The sequence below is a fragment of the Lipophrys pholis genome (assembly GCF_963383615.2).
Source record: "Lipophrys pholis genome assembly, chromosome: 9".
In the NCBI taxonomy this organism is placed as follows: Eukaryota; Metazoa; Chordata; class Actinopteri; order Blenniiformes; family Blenniidae; genus Lipophrys; species Lipophrys pholis.
Genome location: NC_137639.1, coordinates 8,855,545 through 8,874,452, shown reverse-complemented (window position 1 = coordinate 8,874,452; position 18,908 = coordinate 8,855,545). Strand labels below are relative to the sequence as shown.

At 45.3% G+C, this 18,908-nt stretch overlaps 1 protein-coding gene across 1 annotated transcript in view; it reads right to left on the bottom strand.

Moving 5' to 3' along the window:
* Window positions 1–18,908, bottom strand: part of LOC308113998 (nuclear factor of activated T-cells, cytoplasmic 1-like) — a 72,996-nt gene that overhangs the window by 53,799 nt on the left and 289 nt on the right. The window contains exons 2-4 of the mRNA XM_080470611.1: window positions 14,842–15,946; window positions 12,960–13,119; window positions 1,320–1,522 (exon numbers count right to left, since the gene is read on the bottom strand). Of these exons, the coding sequence (XP_080326737.1) occupies window positions 1,320–1,522; window positions 12,960–13,119; window positions 14,842–15,946 (1,468 nt within the window). The remainder of the gene's footprint in view (window positions 1–1,319; window positions 1,523–12,959; window positions 13,120–14,841; window positions 15,947–18,908) is intronic.

The following is an 18,908-nucleotide window of genomic DNA, read 5'->3' as shown; positions in this document are numbered from 1 at the left end:
TTTTATTTAAGTGGTTTAACCCATTTTTAGTTGTTTCAACCATTTTAACCAGTATCTCCAATTTTTTTTTTCAATACATATACATGTAAACCAGAATTGATGTGTTGAATGCAGATCTTCTTTATGATTAAAAAATTCTATTTTTCTCTGAGATATTTATTTTGACTTTTAGAAATGCTTTAGAAAAGCAAGTGACATATTTTCATTGACAAACTATTGAGCCATTCTTTAATTTATGTGTTATCTGTGAGATAAATGTCCCTTTTAAAGACTGTATGATGTGTGTGAGTGTTGACATAATTTTGTGAGATCTGCATGAAGTTCCATTGGTCGTAGACCCCTCACATATATATAGTACTGGATAAAACATTTCAGGTATTTGATTTCATTCAACATTTTTCAAACGAATTTAATGTCTGAGATCCGGACACTGATGGGGACACACCAATACATTCCACATTCATAATTATGCTTTAAAAGTGTCGCCATATGATTGAGATGATTGTAGTCTCATGTAGAGGGAACCTTGAACTAATCAGGTATTGGGGTTTTTTGTTGGTATTGCAGGACAAATGTATCATTTATTTGCACAGTATTGGATGAAGGATCATTTAAAAGTCACTCTTATGGTTAAGTTTTGGCGTTGGGCTGACAAAATGGCCTTTTACTTGAGCTGGCCAAACTGGAATTAATGGCAAAATATATTTCTTTGCTCTATTAGAAATGTTCAAAAAAAAAAAAAAAAGTTAAAGCTTTTTCATTCCTTGAGCTACTGCAGGCTACAAGGCTGTGAGTAATCATCCCTAAATCAAAATCATCCATTTGGGATCCAGTATTCTTCTCGGTAGACCTGTTTGCTCACAAGGGAAGTTCTAGTGCATTTATCTTAGTGGCACATGTTGGCCGGGCCTAATGCACTGGGACCACATCATACCGGTAGGCCATGGGACTAAATAATAAATAAAAAAATCACCCTTCAACAACTGCAGGCCTGTAATATTTAGAGTCTCAGCACACATTGGTCAGAATTAAGTCGCCCATGAACTCCGCGTGTCAAGTGCTTTGCTATATTTCCTTAGAAATTACGCATCTCAAGGGGTGGAATTGCAGAAAGCCTATTTAGAGTTGTGGGCTGTACAGTACCTGTCATCAGGCTTTCTGTCTAAGGAGCCAGCGGGGGGGTGGAGGGGGGAGTGTAGACAACAGAACAGTGTGTGTGTGTTTCTGTGCATGTTTTGAAAGTAGGGGTTAGGGATTGAAAAATGTGTAAAAGGTGGAAAGATGGATAGTGGACTTGTGGAGGTCCAGGGGTCACTCACATGGCTCTCATGTTGTTTTCAGGCAGCAGAGGGATCTCCAGGACTTTGGTGTTGGATTGCATGACTTCATGGCTGGCGGTGGAGACGGTCTTGCCGGTGATGCGGTGGACCTGGTAGAAGGCATGTGGGCGCAGGAGGCGGTCGTCTGCGGTCCCGATGAACAGCTGCAGGGTGAGCGGCTCGCTTTCCATGTAACCATAAAGCTGGCAGAAGAACAAAGAGACCCAGGTGAGAGGCAACGTCGGGATTTGAGACCCCCATCTCAGGCAACCCCTCATTTAGGAAATACAGATTGAATGTGCCTCGGCTACTGTTAGTTAAAGGAGCCTTTAATGATAGCTCTGACATGGTAGAGGGACTGTTAAAATAAGCCCCTTCTCATTGTTTGTTTTTGGTTGGGTTGGAGACCCTTTTTCAGTGGTCTGTGCAGTACTTTTGTGTTTATTTTGCGTTCCCCCACAGCAGAGTGAATAAGAATAGGGTTTTCTTTGAAAAGAAAGGGTAAAGCCTCAAGAAAAAAGTGTTCCAAATTGAGAATCCAGGACAATTTAACCTGTTCGTCTTTGAGGTGCAACGTTCTAACCAGATTTGTCCAACAACTGCACACATAACAATATTATAACCCTATTTATGAACAGACATTGTCATGTCAGTGATTTCACCATGAAAAGCGCTATTTATTTAGCGCAGCGACAATACTCAGATGTTTACAGCAGAAAGTGATTCAAAACATCCATAGCATGCAGACATGATCTGCCCCCCCCCCCCCCCCCCCCCCCTTTGCCTTTAGGCAGTTATGAACATGTATTATGATTTCCATTAAAGCTGTTAGACTGTGTCCCACTGTGATGAAAGAGACTCCTGTATCAGAACCACCACTTCAAACAACACCCACTTCCTCTAGCGGGCCTCCATTAGCTGCTACCGCCTCACTAATAAAAAGATCAAATCATTAAAAAAAGAGAAGAAAAACTCCACGGACCCGGCACAGTTTAAGAAGTGCTGTCAACTTTGGGGTCAACTGCACTTCAAATATAAACTGTGGCTGCCAGTTTGCATTCAGTGTCCCGAGATCGTTTTCTGACGGTGTCTAAAGTAACATAAATTGATGATTTAACCGAGTGTGTAATGGCTCAAACTATGAACACGCAGGCAGGATTTCAGATCTCCAAGTGTGGTGAAGGACAACGAGTGATTTCTGACCAGAATAATTTGCCAACCAGGAGATTTTCTCGTGGAACTGAGGGCTTAACGCTGCAGACCTCCCCAGGCTATACTTCTCTCTGTGGTCATATGGTCATGAGGGCGGATGTTGGTGTGGGCTCAGAAAACTCTCCAAGCCTACCGACAGTCCAGGAAGCTGCAGAATCCATCTGGAGTGTAGAGAGAAGACTAACATCTCATTGCGTGGACCCTCTGTGGACCCACCCAGGTGGCTACTTGACCTTGACCACATGTGACATTTACTGAGAGGGATCAGTTACTCCAGACCAGGACTCTCCAAGTCATGGCCATCAGAAAAATCCCACAAATTGGTCAATTACCCTCAGTGCACACTAGTGCATTACTATAGACCACATTGAGAGCAGTGGCAAAGTGAAGCGGAATAAAAGACCCCCGTTGTTTATCTTACAGACTGAGTCATATAACGAAATGCAGACCACATGTAACCTATGACATAATCTGATTAATGGGTTTATAATTACCTTTGAGAGGGCAGGGATGGATGAGGGTGTGAGGACGAGAGAGGCGAGTGGGAGACTGGATCGCTATGTCATTAGAGGTCTGTGGAAAGTAGCGCTACAGTGTCATGGACACATAATGGGACACAAATTTGTCTGGATACTGAATTAAACGTCGCCTGGCTGGATGATCTACCTTTAAAGAAACTTGATGACAGATCATTTGGATTTGGAACAATGGAGAGATCACTGTCTCTTTCTTCCAAGTTACACAATTTTCAGAATTAATTATCTTGAAAGAAAATAGGGCATGAGCAGTCATTGGAGAAGAGTATATATCCATATGTTTCAATAATCTAAGCACCAGTAGGGATCTGACGAAAGTCTTTGATTCAGATATCGTTTTGGGGGGGGGGGGGGGGGGGGGCTGTCTGTCATTCATCTCTACTTCTTACCATCATGATTTTCTCTTCAGCGTCTCGTAGTGTCTCTAGCAGCTGTCTTGACCTGTGAGCTAGTCACACATGCTAGTCATCAGTGAGTTAGGCCGGGGTCAGGAGCTTCTTGAAGTCTTGGCATCCCAAGGGACCACTTCATCTATGCAGTGATCTCACCAGCAGACCCTGCTCCCCTTGTTATATTTTACTTATGGTGTCACTAGAAGTAATTATCCATGGCCGCACATGCTACCAGTTACTGGCGCATGTACTCGTGGGGGGGGGGGGTTCAGTCGGCCATGAGGTACAAATCTGAAACACCGGAGCGTTAAATTGCATGACGTTGCCTTATGATTTAATAAAACACAGAGCCAGTCATGCTACAAAGCTGTGTCGTCTGTCACTTTTGCCTCGGTGGAGTTCAATGGATTCATCTGTGACCTCCAACCATTACCTCAGCCGCCACGTGGCTCTGAGGAGGGCCGCAATAGAAGCAGAGAAAGAAGGGGGGGGGGGTCCTTATCTCCTCACTCATCCTGCGGTAGCGCGCAACGTCAGTGTCGTCCTCGCTCGAAATCGCAGTGACCTCACAGAGGAGAGGAAGTGATTAATGAGGTCAGGTAGTCCTCTCAGTGACGCCGCTCTTCCCAGCAGCAATAGAAAGAGGTTTAGTCCCCCTTGGGCGACCTCCCTCAATGCCTTTACCATATGTGCTCTCCTGACCCTCTCCCTACGCCCCCCCCCCCCAACTTGGATTCTGCTCACTGGACTGCGCCGCCGCTAACGGAGCGCGGAGCGTACCGCTTTATTTTATCCTCAAAGGGCGAATAAAATGTGTTTGAATAAAGGCTGCGGAGTAAACTTTGAAAGGGGGTCGACGGCTGAAGCATCACAGATGACCACATTCAAATACTCCTCGCATATATAGACACACATATAGTGAACTAACAGAGACACTAGTTCCATTCACAAGAGGCCCTCAAAGTGTGGGAGGATGAGCGCTTCCTGGAAGAGCTTAAACCACATTAACACCAGTTAATCCAGCCCCTCCTGCTTGGCGTAAGAGTTGAGGAATGGGTTTCCCTAATCTTTGTCATGTGAAATATTAACAGTCATAGAGATCGATAGACAATAAAAAGTCTTCTTTTGCTGAAATATAATTTAAAAATGTGCCTTTTTTTTTTTTTTTTACAGTATCCTGTGCTATCGCATTAATAGTTTTATTGTTTTTTCCTCCAATTAATCTTTTATCAGGATTTCTTTATGAAATAATGCAAAAATGTCCTCCTAATAAAAGGTATTCCCCTGACCTTCAGATTTCTTCTGCTATTCAGCCCCCCCCCTTAGAACCCTTCACCACACAATCACACAAACTGCCTTTCACTAACTTTACCAGTCACGACTAACAACCCCGTCTTAACCTTAAAATGACCGGAATAAATGTCTGTCGAGTCCCAGGAAGGAGGTCAGGCTAAAAAGTGTATGTGATCCAAGTTATTGACCTCACAAAGATGGTAAAACAAGGTCTCTCTCACACACACACACTCACACACACACACACACACACACACACACACACACACACACACACACACACACACACACACACACAGAAATGGTCTCGTCCTCTGGTAAAAGTCCTCACAAAAACACTATACAAGCACCCATACACTCACACACCTGTGACCTCAGCCTTTTGTATTTGTTTCGGATGCCGCCTGTGAAGTTGGACCCACAAGCTGCTAATTTTGACCAGATGAGGTCCTCCCGCTGTAATTGCAGCCGATCTGGCACGTGCGCCGTCTATTTACTTTGCGATAATCTAAACCCTGTTCAAAATGAAGGCTTGATTCGAAGCTGTTTCTGGGTGCCAACTTCTGCCACTGTGTCAGCTAGATCCATTTACACCTCCCCACCGCAAGCCACTGCTGCACGAACCGTTCCTGATCACTGGGGCTCAAGTAAAACACTGTGGATATGGCAGCTGATGCATTAATTGTGTAATTGTGTGCAGCTGCATTGTCTGGGTCAGTTGTGATGATACTGTGGTGTGAGCTGAAGAAACGGGGAGGAGGGCGTATCCCTTCCCGCTTTCCACCATTCATTTCTGGACCATTTCAGATACATCGCCAGTACAGAAAGTTTTTTGTTTTTTTTCTTTCCGTTTTCTTATTTGCTTCACTCAATGAAAATTAAATGTGATGAAATAATGGCGGGGGCTGTTTTTGAAATCCCTGCATACACAATATACATTAGCACATTTTAACCTTCAGTTTTATTAGTATGAGTGACATTCTCAATGCGTCCCGCACCTGGCCTCGATCGGTCAAAGAAAGGATTCTGTAGATGTAGAGTTTAATAAAGACTTGCTGGTGAATTGGAAGTGTTTGGCCTGGCTAAGGATTGAGTGTGAGCACACTCCGCAGGCCTGCAGTGGGCCGCCTTCTAACCCTCTGCAGTGATTTCATCACTGCCTGGAGAAATGTCATGACTCGAAGAAGTCCACGTGGCGCGGAGGATTGGGGAGAAGAGAGGGAGAAGATGGCTGGGAGCAGCACAGAAGGAACGGGGGGGAGGCGGGGGGGGGGGGGGGGGGGGGGGGTGAGACTGAGGCAGGGGGAGGAGAAACACAACTACAGATTCAGGCTTTTCCCCATTATCGCGCTCCCCTCTCTGTCGAGCGTCGACACACTCACACAGCCAGCCTTTTGCTGTACCCAATTAAATGTACACTCATCCAAGTTGTCTCCCCCGTCCAGACTTTACTCCATCACCCTCCAGTCTCGCTAATGTCTCCAGTGCCTCATATTGAATGCATAACGCAACATATGCAATCCTTTAATGTGCTAACGTTTCCACCGCTCCAACGGCTGCTCCTTTTATAAGCAACCGGGCAGCTATATCCCTCAAAGTTTGAGTTGAATCGAGTGCTTTGGCGTTATGTCACTTGCGGCACGGTTTCAAGCGCAAGCCTGTGTCTAGACCAGCGATGGTCCAAATTCCATATAAAAAGAATGGGTTTGTTAACAGTGCAGCATGCCATAAGAAATATCCTCCAAGCCTATGGAGAATCTGAGTAAGATAATGCACGGGTGACTGCTGTGCACCCCCCAACAGCAAGACTACCCACTCGTGTCTTGCCTCATAAATCTGTGGGCTGTCTGGTTATCGCCTCAAACCAGTGAGAACGACACACACGTCTCTCAACTTTTTCCACTTGGTATTAACTGGTAATTAGTGGTAGCCCAATACCAGCGTAAGGGAAGCCCCGCAGATGGAGAACCACAATATGAAAGTGGCGTAAATACCCCTTTGGGCAACGAGTAATAGCCCTGACTAAGCTCTAACGGCACTACTGGGTACACCGTGCCTTTTGAATATCAAACAAGAGGCGGCGGTAGATTTAATGAGCAATTAGCAGCAATGGTATAGGGTGCTATAGATTGGGGGGGGGGGGGGGGGTCTCTCTTTGAGACATTACGCAGCAGGCAATCACCAGATCCCCGAGGTGAAACCACACATTGCTGTATGGTCTGTCATGTCGAAAACACACCGCAAATGTGATGTGCATTACATACAGTTGCAGAGGAAGGGAGATGGGTATTAAGTCACGCACATGTTAATGGCAATGATGGCCACATCCTGTTGGAATTACACCATGTCTGTGGCTGCTTTGGGCCTAATGAGAGAGTGTGTGTGGGGGGGGAAGCCCTATAGGCCAGTGATTATCCTATATGAAATAGCCATAAGCAAAGCTACACTGCATGCTGTAGCTCTAATACTCTACAGGTGTTGTTGTGTACTGTTACTGAGGAGATTTGCGGATGTCTGAGGTTGAGCCTGGAAGCTTTCACAACATCTTCATGCACAGTGAAGATTATATCACAACTATTCAACTCAGAACACCTCCGCTTTTCTCTCTCCCTTTGAGGAAAGCCCCATCAATCAACGTCACAGCGGTTGCCTAAGTGACGGTGGACCAGGTTGGTTTTTCTTGAGCAAGACTTCAAAACTCATCCCGTCAGACGTCCGTCCGGCATAGCTATGGTGAGAGAGGGGAGGGTTCGAGAGGAACCGGCAGAGCATCCTGGATCCCCTCTTAATGGTCCTGTGGTCTGCTGCAGTGAATAAAGTGAAAAACCAGCCACGGGGGTCACACAGTGGACGAATGGCGAGAGAGAGGGAGGGTGAAAAGACCTCAAATATAGTGGAGGAAAAGGTAAAGGACGGAGTGTGGTTCCTGAATGAATGGCTGAGACTGGGAGGCCAGTGTAAGTAGCAGAGGGGTATTCTGTTGAGGTAAGTCATAATCTGGAGGTTTTCATTGGATGGAGAAGACATAGTCTCCATGCTGATTGTGGTTTCGCTGGTCTGCAGCAGCTCAGGGTGATGTCATGTGTTATACAGCCATGTGCACCCCAAACACATTTTACAAGCATATTTTGGCTGTAAAACATTTTACCTTCTTGGAATTAGTGTCTAATAATGGAGGAGACAGATTTTATACAAAAAAAACTGAAAAACAGATAGGTATACCCCTACAATTATCACTCCATAAAATCAATCACAGTACATTGGTCCAGACAGTTGTGGTATTGTGATTGCACCATTGAACACAGTGACCAGAGTTAAGTTGGAGTAACATTTTACTTGATCGCTAAAAACTGCTCTTCATTATTTGTGCTGGAAAATGAAAGACACTTTTTCACCAAAAATTGTCTTATTGTTCAACTCGGACAGCAACAAGTATAGCGATGAGTTAGGCCTCCTTTGCACGACAACGTTGCAAGTGGAACCGCATTGTTTTTGCATTTTCGTTTCTGAAAAGTTTCACATTTACACAGCAATGTTTTGAAAACGATTTCTGTTTACACGGAACAGCAAAAACACTGAAAATTTTCCTGCGGGGCCACTAGTGGATGCTTTTAGTTGTTTTATGAAATGAAACCACGCACACAAGCGCACAGAGAGCAATAGCCTATAAACATTAAAAATGGCAAGTACATCGCCTGTCGATGCATAGCCGTGGTATGCAAGCGCAATAGCAGCGTTTGACAAAAGTCGCCCGCTTCCACGGAAACAGAGTATTTTCAAAAAGTCTCATTTTCAGTGGCTCTGAGCACTGTTGTTATGTAAACGATCCCCCAAAATGCTATGAAAGTATACACTTGAAAACATTGTTGTGTAAACAGAGCCTGAAACCTGCGTACTTTAAGTTAATTGAAAAAAAAACAACACTTGGGATTATTTTTAGAATATGCAAAATCCTTCATATAGCGACTGATGCGTTCTCTTTTTTAGGTAGTATTATATATAAATCACATTTTCCCCTGAATTCTGATGTTCATTATTCTCCCAACAAAAACAAAATAAACTGCCAAAAACACATCAGTATTAATTTAAGTGCCCAAATAAGATTTTTCTAACATTCAATTTCGTAATAAGGCTGCAAGATCTTCAGACTAGACATAAATAATTGGAGGCTGCCTGTGAGAGCCATGTGGAATCTGTCATGTGGTGGGTGGGTTGTCATCATGTCTTTGATTATCAATAAGCATCTGAAGTAAAAGTGAAAACGGTTTTAAATCATTTATTACAGTTTGAGGGGAAGAAACTGCAAGTAATGTATCATGAATGAAAATAAAAATAAAGTAAATCGTAGATTTGTCCAAAGCCTACTCCAAGACATCCTGTGGGCAAACCAAATCCCTGAGAACCCTCAAGGTTTTACTCAGGATCTGCACGCACCTCTTCAAACTGCCATTACAATTACTACAACTACTACAGCCTGCCGGTAAACATATTAAAGACAATCAGAATTCTGCTGACTTGTGCAAAACGACTGTAGGTGCAAAGCGTTCCTTTGTTTGTTCGGCGCTAACGAGACAACAACAGGAAACAAGCACTCGGGCATTTTGATTTGACTACCTGTCAGTTCCTGTCTCTCCGGGATACACTGGAGGCTGCAGAAACAATGTTTCCCTTCATGTTTTTCATCAAGCTGCTTTTTTCATCCGGTGTTGCTTTCCAACACACATGTCACCGCCGCTCATAACACGAGTATCTGATCATCCATGAGTTGAAAAAAAAAAATAGAGCGAGAGAGAGAGAGAGAGAGAGAAAAACAATCGAGCCGTGGATGACCGGGCTTTAACCGAGCGAGGCCTGCCGGTGTGGGTTTTGGGGAGATGGTTGACGGATGAATGGTTCACAAGGAGCGACATCCCCAGGCTCCCCGGGGAGAGAGGGAAGGAGGCACCGGTGCGTGGAAAGGGGAGGTGGCACCCGGCGGGCGCTGAGGGGCCCCCTGACTCCTATCTGCCGTCACCGCAAACATCTCTGCCATGCGTAGCCAACCTCAGGGCTACTCAGGTCCTAATCAGCAGGATACAGAGCATCTCTAGGGGCAGCCAAGCCAAGCCCCAGCTGCCTGGTGACTCCCTCTGCCCCTTCTCCCTCTCTCACTCTCTCTGTCTCTCTCTCTCTCTGTCTCTCTCTCTCTACACACACACACTCCAGTCTTAAGCAGCACAAACACACATACAGACTTCCTTAGCTGCTTCCTACACCCATGCCCCTGTGTCATTATTGACTCATTCTCCTTGACTGCACCTCACCCATCCAGTGCCTGCCACTCATTACCACAGAGCGCTGGGGACCGCAGCGTGCCTTATTCTCTTAGATTACAACAGCACAACAAAGACGGAGAGGGCGACAAAGACTTTTAAAATTCTGGCTTTGGAGAGGGTCCACAAAAATTTGAGAAAAATAAACAGTCCCCGAGGACACCTGAAACGTTCTTCTTTATCTTACACTCCAGTCTGTACACATGATTGCCTAATCCTTATAGATTTATCTTTTCTGCCAACTGCCATGCTGCCAGAGGTCTCCACTGTTATAATAAAACCCTCAAGACAGCCCAATTGACTGCTCATGCAATAAATATCAGAGGTATAAATCACTCCTCGACAAGCCATAAGTGTAGAATGTGAGGTATGCGAGCAGCTGTCATCTTATTTTCTCCGTGGCTACAACTTACTCATAATTGATTGTTGCACGCAGGAGGACTTGTAAATATCCTCGTAAAAATCTCCGCTAAATTGGTGCCCATGAAGCGTGAAATAATGAAATTGCGAATGTAAACCTGGACACGGGCGGGAGGCCTCGCTCGTGAGCGACTCACTCCAGCTCCCGGGGAGAGAGTCGGAACGTCGTGTGACCTAAATGAAAAGCAGCCTCACCTGCCACAGCTGTGCCGGCTGGCAGGTTGAGTCTGGCCAACCTCATACTGTAACTGGGGGTGGGGTGGGGTGTGGGGGGATTGTGGGGGGTTGAAAAGCTGATTTGCCCACATGTTGATAAACGGGGCGGTTTGGGGTTAATTACCTGTGTTTACAGAGAAAACCTGAAGGCTGTCAGGCCAGTTTGTAACGCCACGTCGGTTTGACATTGAAGAACGCCGGGCTGCACCGGCCAACATCAATTTACAAAACAACAGCAGCGCTTTACAACTTCAAAATCTCAATACGTCACATAGTGGACCACCAACTTTTAAACTGGGCTGGTCAAAATTAAAATGTTTTCTATGGATGCATGAAAGCTGTCCTTAATGTACTGCACTATTCCAGGGGCGTCAAACATAAGGGCCGTGGGCCAAAACCGGCCCGTAAGAGGCTCCAATCCGGCTCGCAAAACCACCACGCAAATTGTGGCACTATTTTACCAGTCCGGCTCATTTGAGATGAAATTGAGCTCCATGTGGCGCCTGAATTAAAATCTGTTTGACGCCCCTGCACTATTCATTGTTCAGTGTACTTTTTGAAGTGCGCCAGATGCACGAAGGGCAAAGTCACTCCCAACGTTTAGGACACGCACACACCACTCACACCCCACCTTGGGTAAACCGAGATGCCGGCGCAGAGTGAGGACAGTGTTGCAGAGAAAGGAGCTCTGTGTCGTGCTGCTGCTGGTGAGACTGACGTGTGTTCTTTAAGTGTTGGCCAAGTACAATAGAGAGAGGCGATGGTCCTCCTCTATACTGAGTCAGCGTGCAGCAGAGGATTGACTCTCACTTTCAGAGATGAGACTCTCGCCTCAGAGAGCATTTACAACATGAGCAACTGCTGAAATCTTCAAAAGTTTTAAATTCTGCACAACTGCACAGTGATGTAGTGGACGTGAACTTTATAGACCAGAGGTGTCGAACACGTTTTAGTTCAGAGGCCACATACAGCCCGATTTTATCTTGAGTGGGCCAGACCAGTAAAAGATTTTCATAAAAACCTTTAAATTTAAACTTTCAAGTTTTTGTTTGTTGTGGTGCAGAGTATATGTGATTAAAATGTCTATATTTTCACAAAACCAAACCAAAAAATAACTACAATCTCAATATAAAGCCAATTTTAATGAAACCGTTACAAAATACAGGGAAATCTATGAAAAACTTCTCCTGTAGCTGTTGCATTATGGGTGTTTTTACAAACTCACCCTGACGTTTGAGGCTAATGTTAGTTTGCAATCTTTCACAGCAGCATCGCCCATATCTCAGCTCAGGTCTCAGTGTTGCGTTGTGTCCCCTACTCTTAAGAAATGTAGGGTTTTTTTTTGTTTTTATTTTAATCAATGTTTTCTTTGAAATTTTCACAATTTGCTTGGTGGTTTGGCGGTGGGCCAGATTGAAGCCTTCTGCCAGCCGGTTATGGCCCACCGGCTTTATGTTTGACACCCCAGTTATAGACAGACTGAACGGATCTGTTAGTACATTCAGTGCGAATGAAAATCTATTTGCTGGTTGGATTGAGGGATCTACCAGTATGTCGCCCCCCCTTATGGAGAACTTGTCTCAGCGATCAAAGCTATTTCACTGACGAACTGGACAAAATAATCAAAACATATTCACTTGAATCATACTCACTCCACACACGTATAAACCACACCATGGATAACATTTTGGATGATTGATTGACTTCCTCATCTTTAACATTAAAATATATTGTTTTCGTTGGGTGCTCCATTGGTGTAATGCTACAACTTTAAAAATAGATCAGCCAATGAAAACACATATTTGTGTGTATGTTTGTACATTTCTTTAGTAGTGTTCTAGTTCTTTGTTTTAATACAAGACATGTTGTTTATCTCTCTCAATTGCCTGTTTTAACATGATTTCACAAGCAACTGTTTATAACTTATTTTTAAAAGTCAACCATCCAATTCTAATAAAAAGACTAAAAGGACATCAAAGTTTGGGCTGATTAAAGAAATGTCATGGCTGCTCTGATGACACTGTGACTAAATGCTGTCCTAAAGTCAACATCAGCCAGACGTCAATGTCAGCGGCTTGTTTTTGGCTTGAAAGCCTGCCGTTGATCAGCGTGCACTCGTTACCGCTTAATGCTGTAATGGCTGTAACTCGTTGCATGGTCTGAACCGCACAAAGCCAGCCTTGTCTTCGGTGGGACAGAAGTGCCCACTCTGTCGTACAGATCTGGTTTGCATGCTTGACGGCAGCGTCGGTGACGTACCTGCACAACAGGGTGTCCTCCGGACAGCGCCTTCACGGCTCCTCGGCTGCCCTCGGTCTCATAATGGGCCCTGTGGTGGGACTTTGGCTGCACCTCGATCTGGAGGTTGTACGGTCCAGAGCAGGACGGAAGCTGCCAGTCGAGCGCTGGCAGAGAGGGGCTGCGGGAACATGGCACGGTGATTGCTTTTTAGGTGAAGTAGGCATTCTAAACAAGTTTTGCTAAGAAAACAAACAAAAAAACACAATAGTAAATTATTATTCATGCAGACAGGGTTTTTGGACTTTCACTGAACGTGTGGTTAGTCCTTTCTGAAAGACATTTCCAGTTTACTTGGAATAAAACCACAAGAACACGTGTTTTTTTTCTAAATGCACTTTCTGTTTTCTCCATTAAGGACTGATTTGCCCAAGGAGGACTATGGTGTTGCGTCTTTTTTCCAGGGATCTGCGGGTTCCTACACTGGGGGAAGTCTGATTCCAAATGCTTCAAGCTCGCTTTACATTAACCTCAAATTTGGGACATTTTGCTAGAATCCAACTGGCTTGATCCTTCCCCATTTCATCATGGTCTATAATCTAATCAATTGAAGTCATTCCCTGATGTGCATAATTCCCTGGGCCGTGGCAATAATTAGTGGCCCTTTTTTTTTCTTTTTAATGAAAAATAAATGAAAGACGAATGTGCCCTGGTTAGAGAGCAGAGTGTTTTGCATTATAGTGTGACAGGTGGAAAGAGGGACTGGAGTTAAGAAAGTGAGAGTGGAAGGGAAGCCATATCTAGGGCACACAAACAAATCTCACACATACTGACAATCAGAAGTGTAAAACTCTGAAACAGTCACATCTGTACCAAAGACAATCGAGTTGTACAATAGGGTAGACGCTCAGCAGCACGTCCTAGCTCAGAGGATGATATCTCTTTCACAGAGCTACAGCTGGCCTCCTTCAACATCATTGTTCTCCAGATGGAGAGTCAGAGCTTCCCATGTGAATACCATAGAGATATCTAAACCAAAACAAACACGTGCAAGACAATATTTCTTAGCGCCGGATGCCTGGCAAACGTGGAGCGCTGACCTGGAGGGTGGCTCGACTGAAACCAATCTCTGGCATCTCTGTGGAACTGGCTGGGCTGTTTGTTGACCCAAAATGAACTGATTTCCCCCCGCAGGGCTTTATCTACCCAGTCGGTGCATGACATCACATTAGCTACACAAGGAGAGAGATGGGTTGATGGCGTGGCGGACCAACGTTACCAGCCGGCTGATTAACTCGCAGACTGTTTCCCCTTCAGTCAGGCCTGTCACCGTTACTTCCTGCTGCTCACTATCTTAATCAAACACTTGATTTCCGACAGGAAAGACCGCTATTGGATTTGGGGGGAAATGCCACAATGGAAACGTGAGAAATGTAAAAAAAAACATTACCTTGCTTCAAGGAGAGAAACCATTGATATTGTTGACTGTGTGAATGTATTTGGAAGTTTGTGCAGGGGTAGTGATAGCAACAATGGCACACACACACACACACACACACACACACACACACACACACACACACACACACACACACACACAGGTCGGGCAATTCCTGACTGTGAAATATGATTTATGAAACAGTTCTGATCTTCAAAGAGAGCGCATTTGGAAGTAACTTTTGGAAATTTGCCAATTGATAAGGCCTTTGAAGATTAAAAACTAAAGCAATTGTGTCCTCACAATGACTAAATAAATAAGACTAAATGTGGAAACAAAAAAAAAAAAAAACATTGAATATTCGAATTTCTGTGTCAAGTATCTATCTGCCTTCTCAATATACTTTTGAGGTAAATGTGTTCTGTCTAGTGATACAGTATACAAGGTAAAAATTCCATACATTACCTGAGGTAAGGCTTGGGTTTGGACCAGGAGTAGGGATGCTGGGGCACATCCAGGAACCCTCCACAGTAGTTCTCCTTCTTGAGGGCCATTCGGGATGGGTAGTCCTCATGGCACAGGTCTCCGTCTGGACTCAGCCCCTCACCACCAGGCTCCATCTTCAGACTCATGGATGGCGAGTGGTCCAGCATGGTCTTCCTGGTCTTGATTGGGATTCCCTCCCCCATGTCTATCACTCCGTCTGTGGTCAGAGCATTGATGGCGGCCACAATGGCGGAGTTGGTGTACTGGTTGGTGTTGGCGAGCCAGTTCTCGTCTGTGACGCTGACCCTGGGGGAGCCATGCGGAGAGGGGGTTGGCGACGGGTTGGGCGACGTCTGACGGTAGGAAGTGCCATTTAAACTGTACTTTCTCTTCCCCATGCTGCCACCAGCGCAACTGCCTCCTCCGTTGCCTCCGCTGCAGGACGGGGAGTTTGGCCTGGAGCCACGGGGCTGCGCTGGCCAGGCTTCCTCTGCCATGGCTCCTATCTGAGGGGAGGTGGACGGCGAGTGGCGAGGGGAGCCTGCAGGGCCAATGGCGTGTGGGCATGACAGAAGTGAAGACGACCCTCGGGGAGAAACGCAAGGCGACTGCCACGGGGAGTTCTGCGGGGAGTTGTCGTAGTTGTAAAAGCCGGACTCGTAGGAAGAGGCTTCGGAGTTGCAGCTGCGCGAGGAGATGCTGCTCGCGGGGCTGAGGCAACTGGGATCGCGGTAGCCATCTGCGTTGGGCAGCGTGAGCGTGACGATGGAGTTGACCCCTCGTTTGATGATGTGGTCCTCCGTGCTGCTGCTCTCTTCGACCTCGTCCTCTGGGTACTGGCTGTAAGCTGTGATCTCGATGCGAGGGCTTTCCAGAGCTGGGGCCCCGTTAGGTCTCAAACCGTGCGGCAGGTAATAGCCGGATGCTGTGTGGTTGTCATTTTGGAAGCCGTAGCCTGTCTGATGGCAGGAGGTGACCGAGATGACCGGGCTTGACTGCAAGGTGTGGTACTGTGTGGCCAGACAGGGGTTGCCCATTCCAAGAGGAAGGGACAGACTCACGTTTGGTGTGTAGCCGTATGCATCTGAAAAAGAAGTATAATGTTAAAAATGAAGAATCAGAAAATATCATTTAACCCTAAAAAGTGACGAGAATTCAAACACCTTTTGTGACAAACACTTTATATTTTCATAATAATACCCTTAAACCCTGTCAATAGGTTTTGGTCGAAAGTGACAACCCTCCCAGCTTGGTGAGCATCTGGAGAAGCTTAGCAGTCTTCCTAAACAGTAGTTGTTGTGTACTTGCAAGTTGCACAGCCACTCCGTTTGTTTGATCAGTTCATCCCGGGCTGCGTTCGGCACGCCCTGCTGTCATATGTACTCTACAGGAATTCCTCCAGCAGCGCTGATGGATGCTTTATTTGATTGATTGCATCACTCACTGAGTGAATTAGGCCCTCCCCTGTGGAAAACTGACAGCACTCTCGCATCGCTCTGAGCTTGTGATTAAGTCAAGGAGAGTTTGCTGCAGTGTTACACACAGATGTGCCCGTTTGTACGCACACAGACAATGCCGCCTGAGGAAAACATACAAGACGGGCAATTGTGGCAACGTACAGACTTAAGTCGGTCGGGCTTGGCCGGGTTAGCTGGCAGCGGCTGGTTGCCGTGTCAACAGTTCGACCAACGAGGGTTGAAATGGTAACAGAGCATTGAGTCTGAAACCCAGTGAAGGGCAATCCCCTTGATGCAGAGTGCTATATTTGTCAACCACAACGCTGAGGATCACATGAAATGACGAATCTGTCACACAGCGTACAATGTGAGGATAGGCAAGGTAAAATTAGTTTATGAGTCTATGTTTAGAGGTGACTATGTGGTTGTGGAGCAGATACATTTATTACGGCAGTATGAACTTATCACAAGTAGATAGTAATTCACGTTTTTCTTTTAAACATTTCAGAAACAATAAAAATGGCAAAATTCTAAATATCTTTTTTTTTTTTTTTTTTTTAAAGTACTTCACAGAGTAACACACTCATCCAGGTGATGCCCACCACTGCCCCTCAGTACCAACCTCTCTTGGCTTCTTCCTGGACACCCTGGCTGTACTCGAACATGTAGCCAAAATCAAACTCCTGCTCTTCATGTTGGAAACTCATGTCTGTCCCAGTCAGTTCACACTGCTGCAGAGTAAACCTCAGTCTGCCTCTACCTCAGTCCTCTCTGATGCTTTTCTCCTGTTTTGGAGCAGATGATAATCTCCTGCCCACTCCACCCGTTGTGACACACCTCCTAACTTCAGGCCTCACTGATTTTGCTCAAAGTTGCGGCAGCTGTTCTTTTTTTTTTTTTTTCCCTCCTTTTCTCTTTTTTAACCCTCCTGAACGTGCGTAAGAGATCAGTGCACTGTTCTGCGACACACTTCTTCAAAACACCCACTGAAACACACACACACACACACACACACTTTCACTTTTGTGCAACCCGAGATTTACAAATGTTTTTTTGTTTTTTTTTTCAGGGTGACACGCTTCAATTCTTGCTGAGATAACACAATTTATACCAGATGAGAATTTGCCCCATGAAGTGGATAAAAAGAGAATAAAAAAAAAAAAAAAGAAGTTAAACCAAAGTGAGTCACTCTCCCAACTGTTTGCAGTGTGTTCAAAGTGCGACGTAAGCAGTTAATTTGAAAACGCTGGCTATCACACAGATTACAGCGTGCTCTTTCTGTCCACCCCACCAATTTCTCTCAATTATGCTATCATGATCAAAAACATTTGCTCCCCACAAGCAAACCAGCGTGACTAAAGGACGGCTGGGGTTGATCCACAGGGATTGCGGTCTAGGCAGGGCGCAGACTGACGGGACCTCAGAGGGAGATAGGTGGTCGCCCACAGAAGTCATCCGCAGCCTCTGGAACTAAGAACCCCGGGGCCACTTATCACACATGGCTGACTATGGGCGATGGCAAAACACCAATAGAAGTCTGTGTGTGTGTGTGTGTGTGTGTGTGTGTGTGTGTGCGTGTGTGTGTGTGTGTGTGTGTGTGTGTGTGTGTGTGTGTGTGTGTGTGTGTGTGTGTGTGTGTGTGTGTGTGTGTGTGTGTGTGTGTGTGTGTCAGTAAATGCAGCTTTTGGCGTGCTGCTGAATCTGTGTGTGGTTAAGCACGTCTCCTTGTCAAGCATGCTACCCAGCATCCCTGGACGCACAGATCACAGCCCTCCCTGTGTCCCCCACTCACAAACACACACACACACACATACACATACACATACACATTCACACACACTCGGTCTGTTACCAATTTAAGGCTTAGTACTGACGGGCTGAAATGAATAATATCACCGCCTGCACTCGTCCGTCTCAAACCTCAAAGACAAAATTAAATTCTCACCCCCCCCTCCCAAAAAAAAAGAAAAAGAAAGTGACATCAGCACTGGGAGTTGAGACAAGACGCACAAACACTGACTTCTGGGGAACTAAATCAAATTTTTCTAACATAAACACTGAATAACTGGAGAAAGACGGATTTTCTTGTGGATCATTCCTCTGCAAACTGCAATCTCACCACAGTGCCTCTCTCAAAACACTGCTCCTCAGTTAATCTCTGACCCCTCCATTGCTCTGGGAGCCAAAACACTCTTATTTTAAGAGTTTAAAGTGACATGAACGATTAGCAGGTATAGTGAGCAGATAACAGCAGCAGGGAAACCTCACCAGCTTTCATCACTGTATGACGAGAAGCACCTGCATAGAAATCTGGGGACACCTAATGGTGTAGATGCAAATGGGTCCCAAAAAGTCAATTTTCACTGTATTAGCGGATTCATTTATTGCACCTATTGAAAAAAGTTGCTCATGTTGTTTATTCATGTACTATTAATAAACATGGAATTCCCACAATCTCGCATGGATACGAGAAATAAAAATCCAAAAATAAAATAAAAATACCTAACCTTAAATGTTATGATTTTAAATAAATGTTTAAATGTTAATCCCAGACAATGGTTGTAGGTTAAATTGCTGTGCACTTAACCT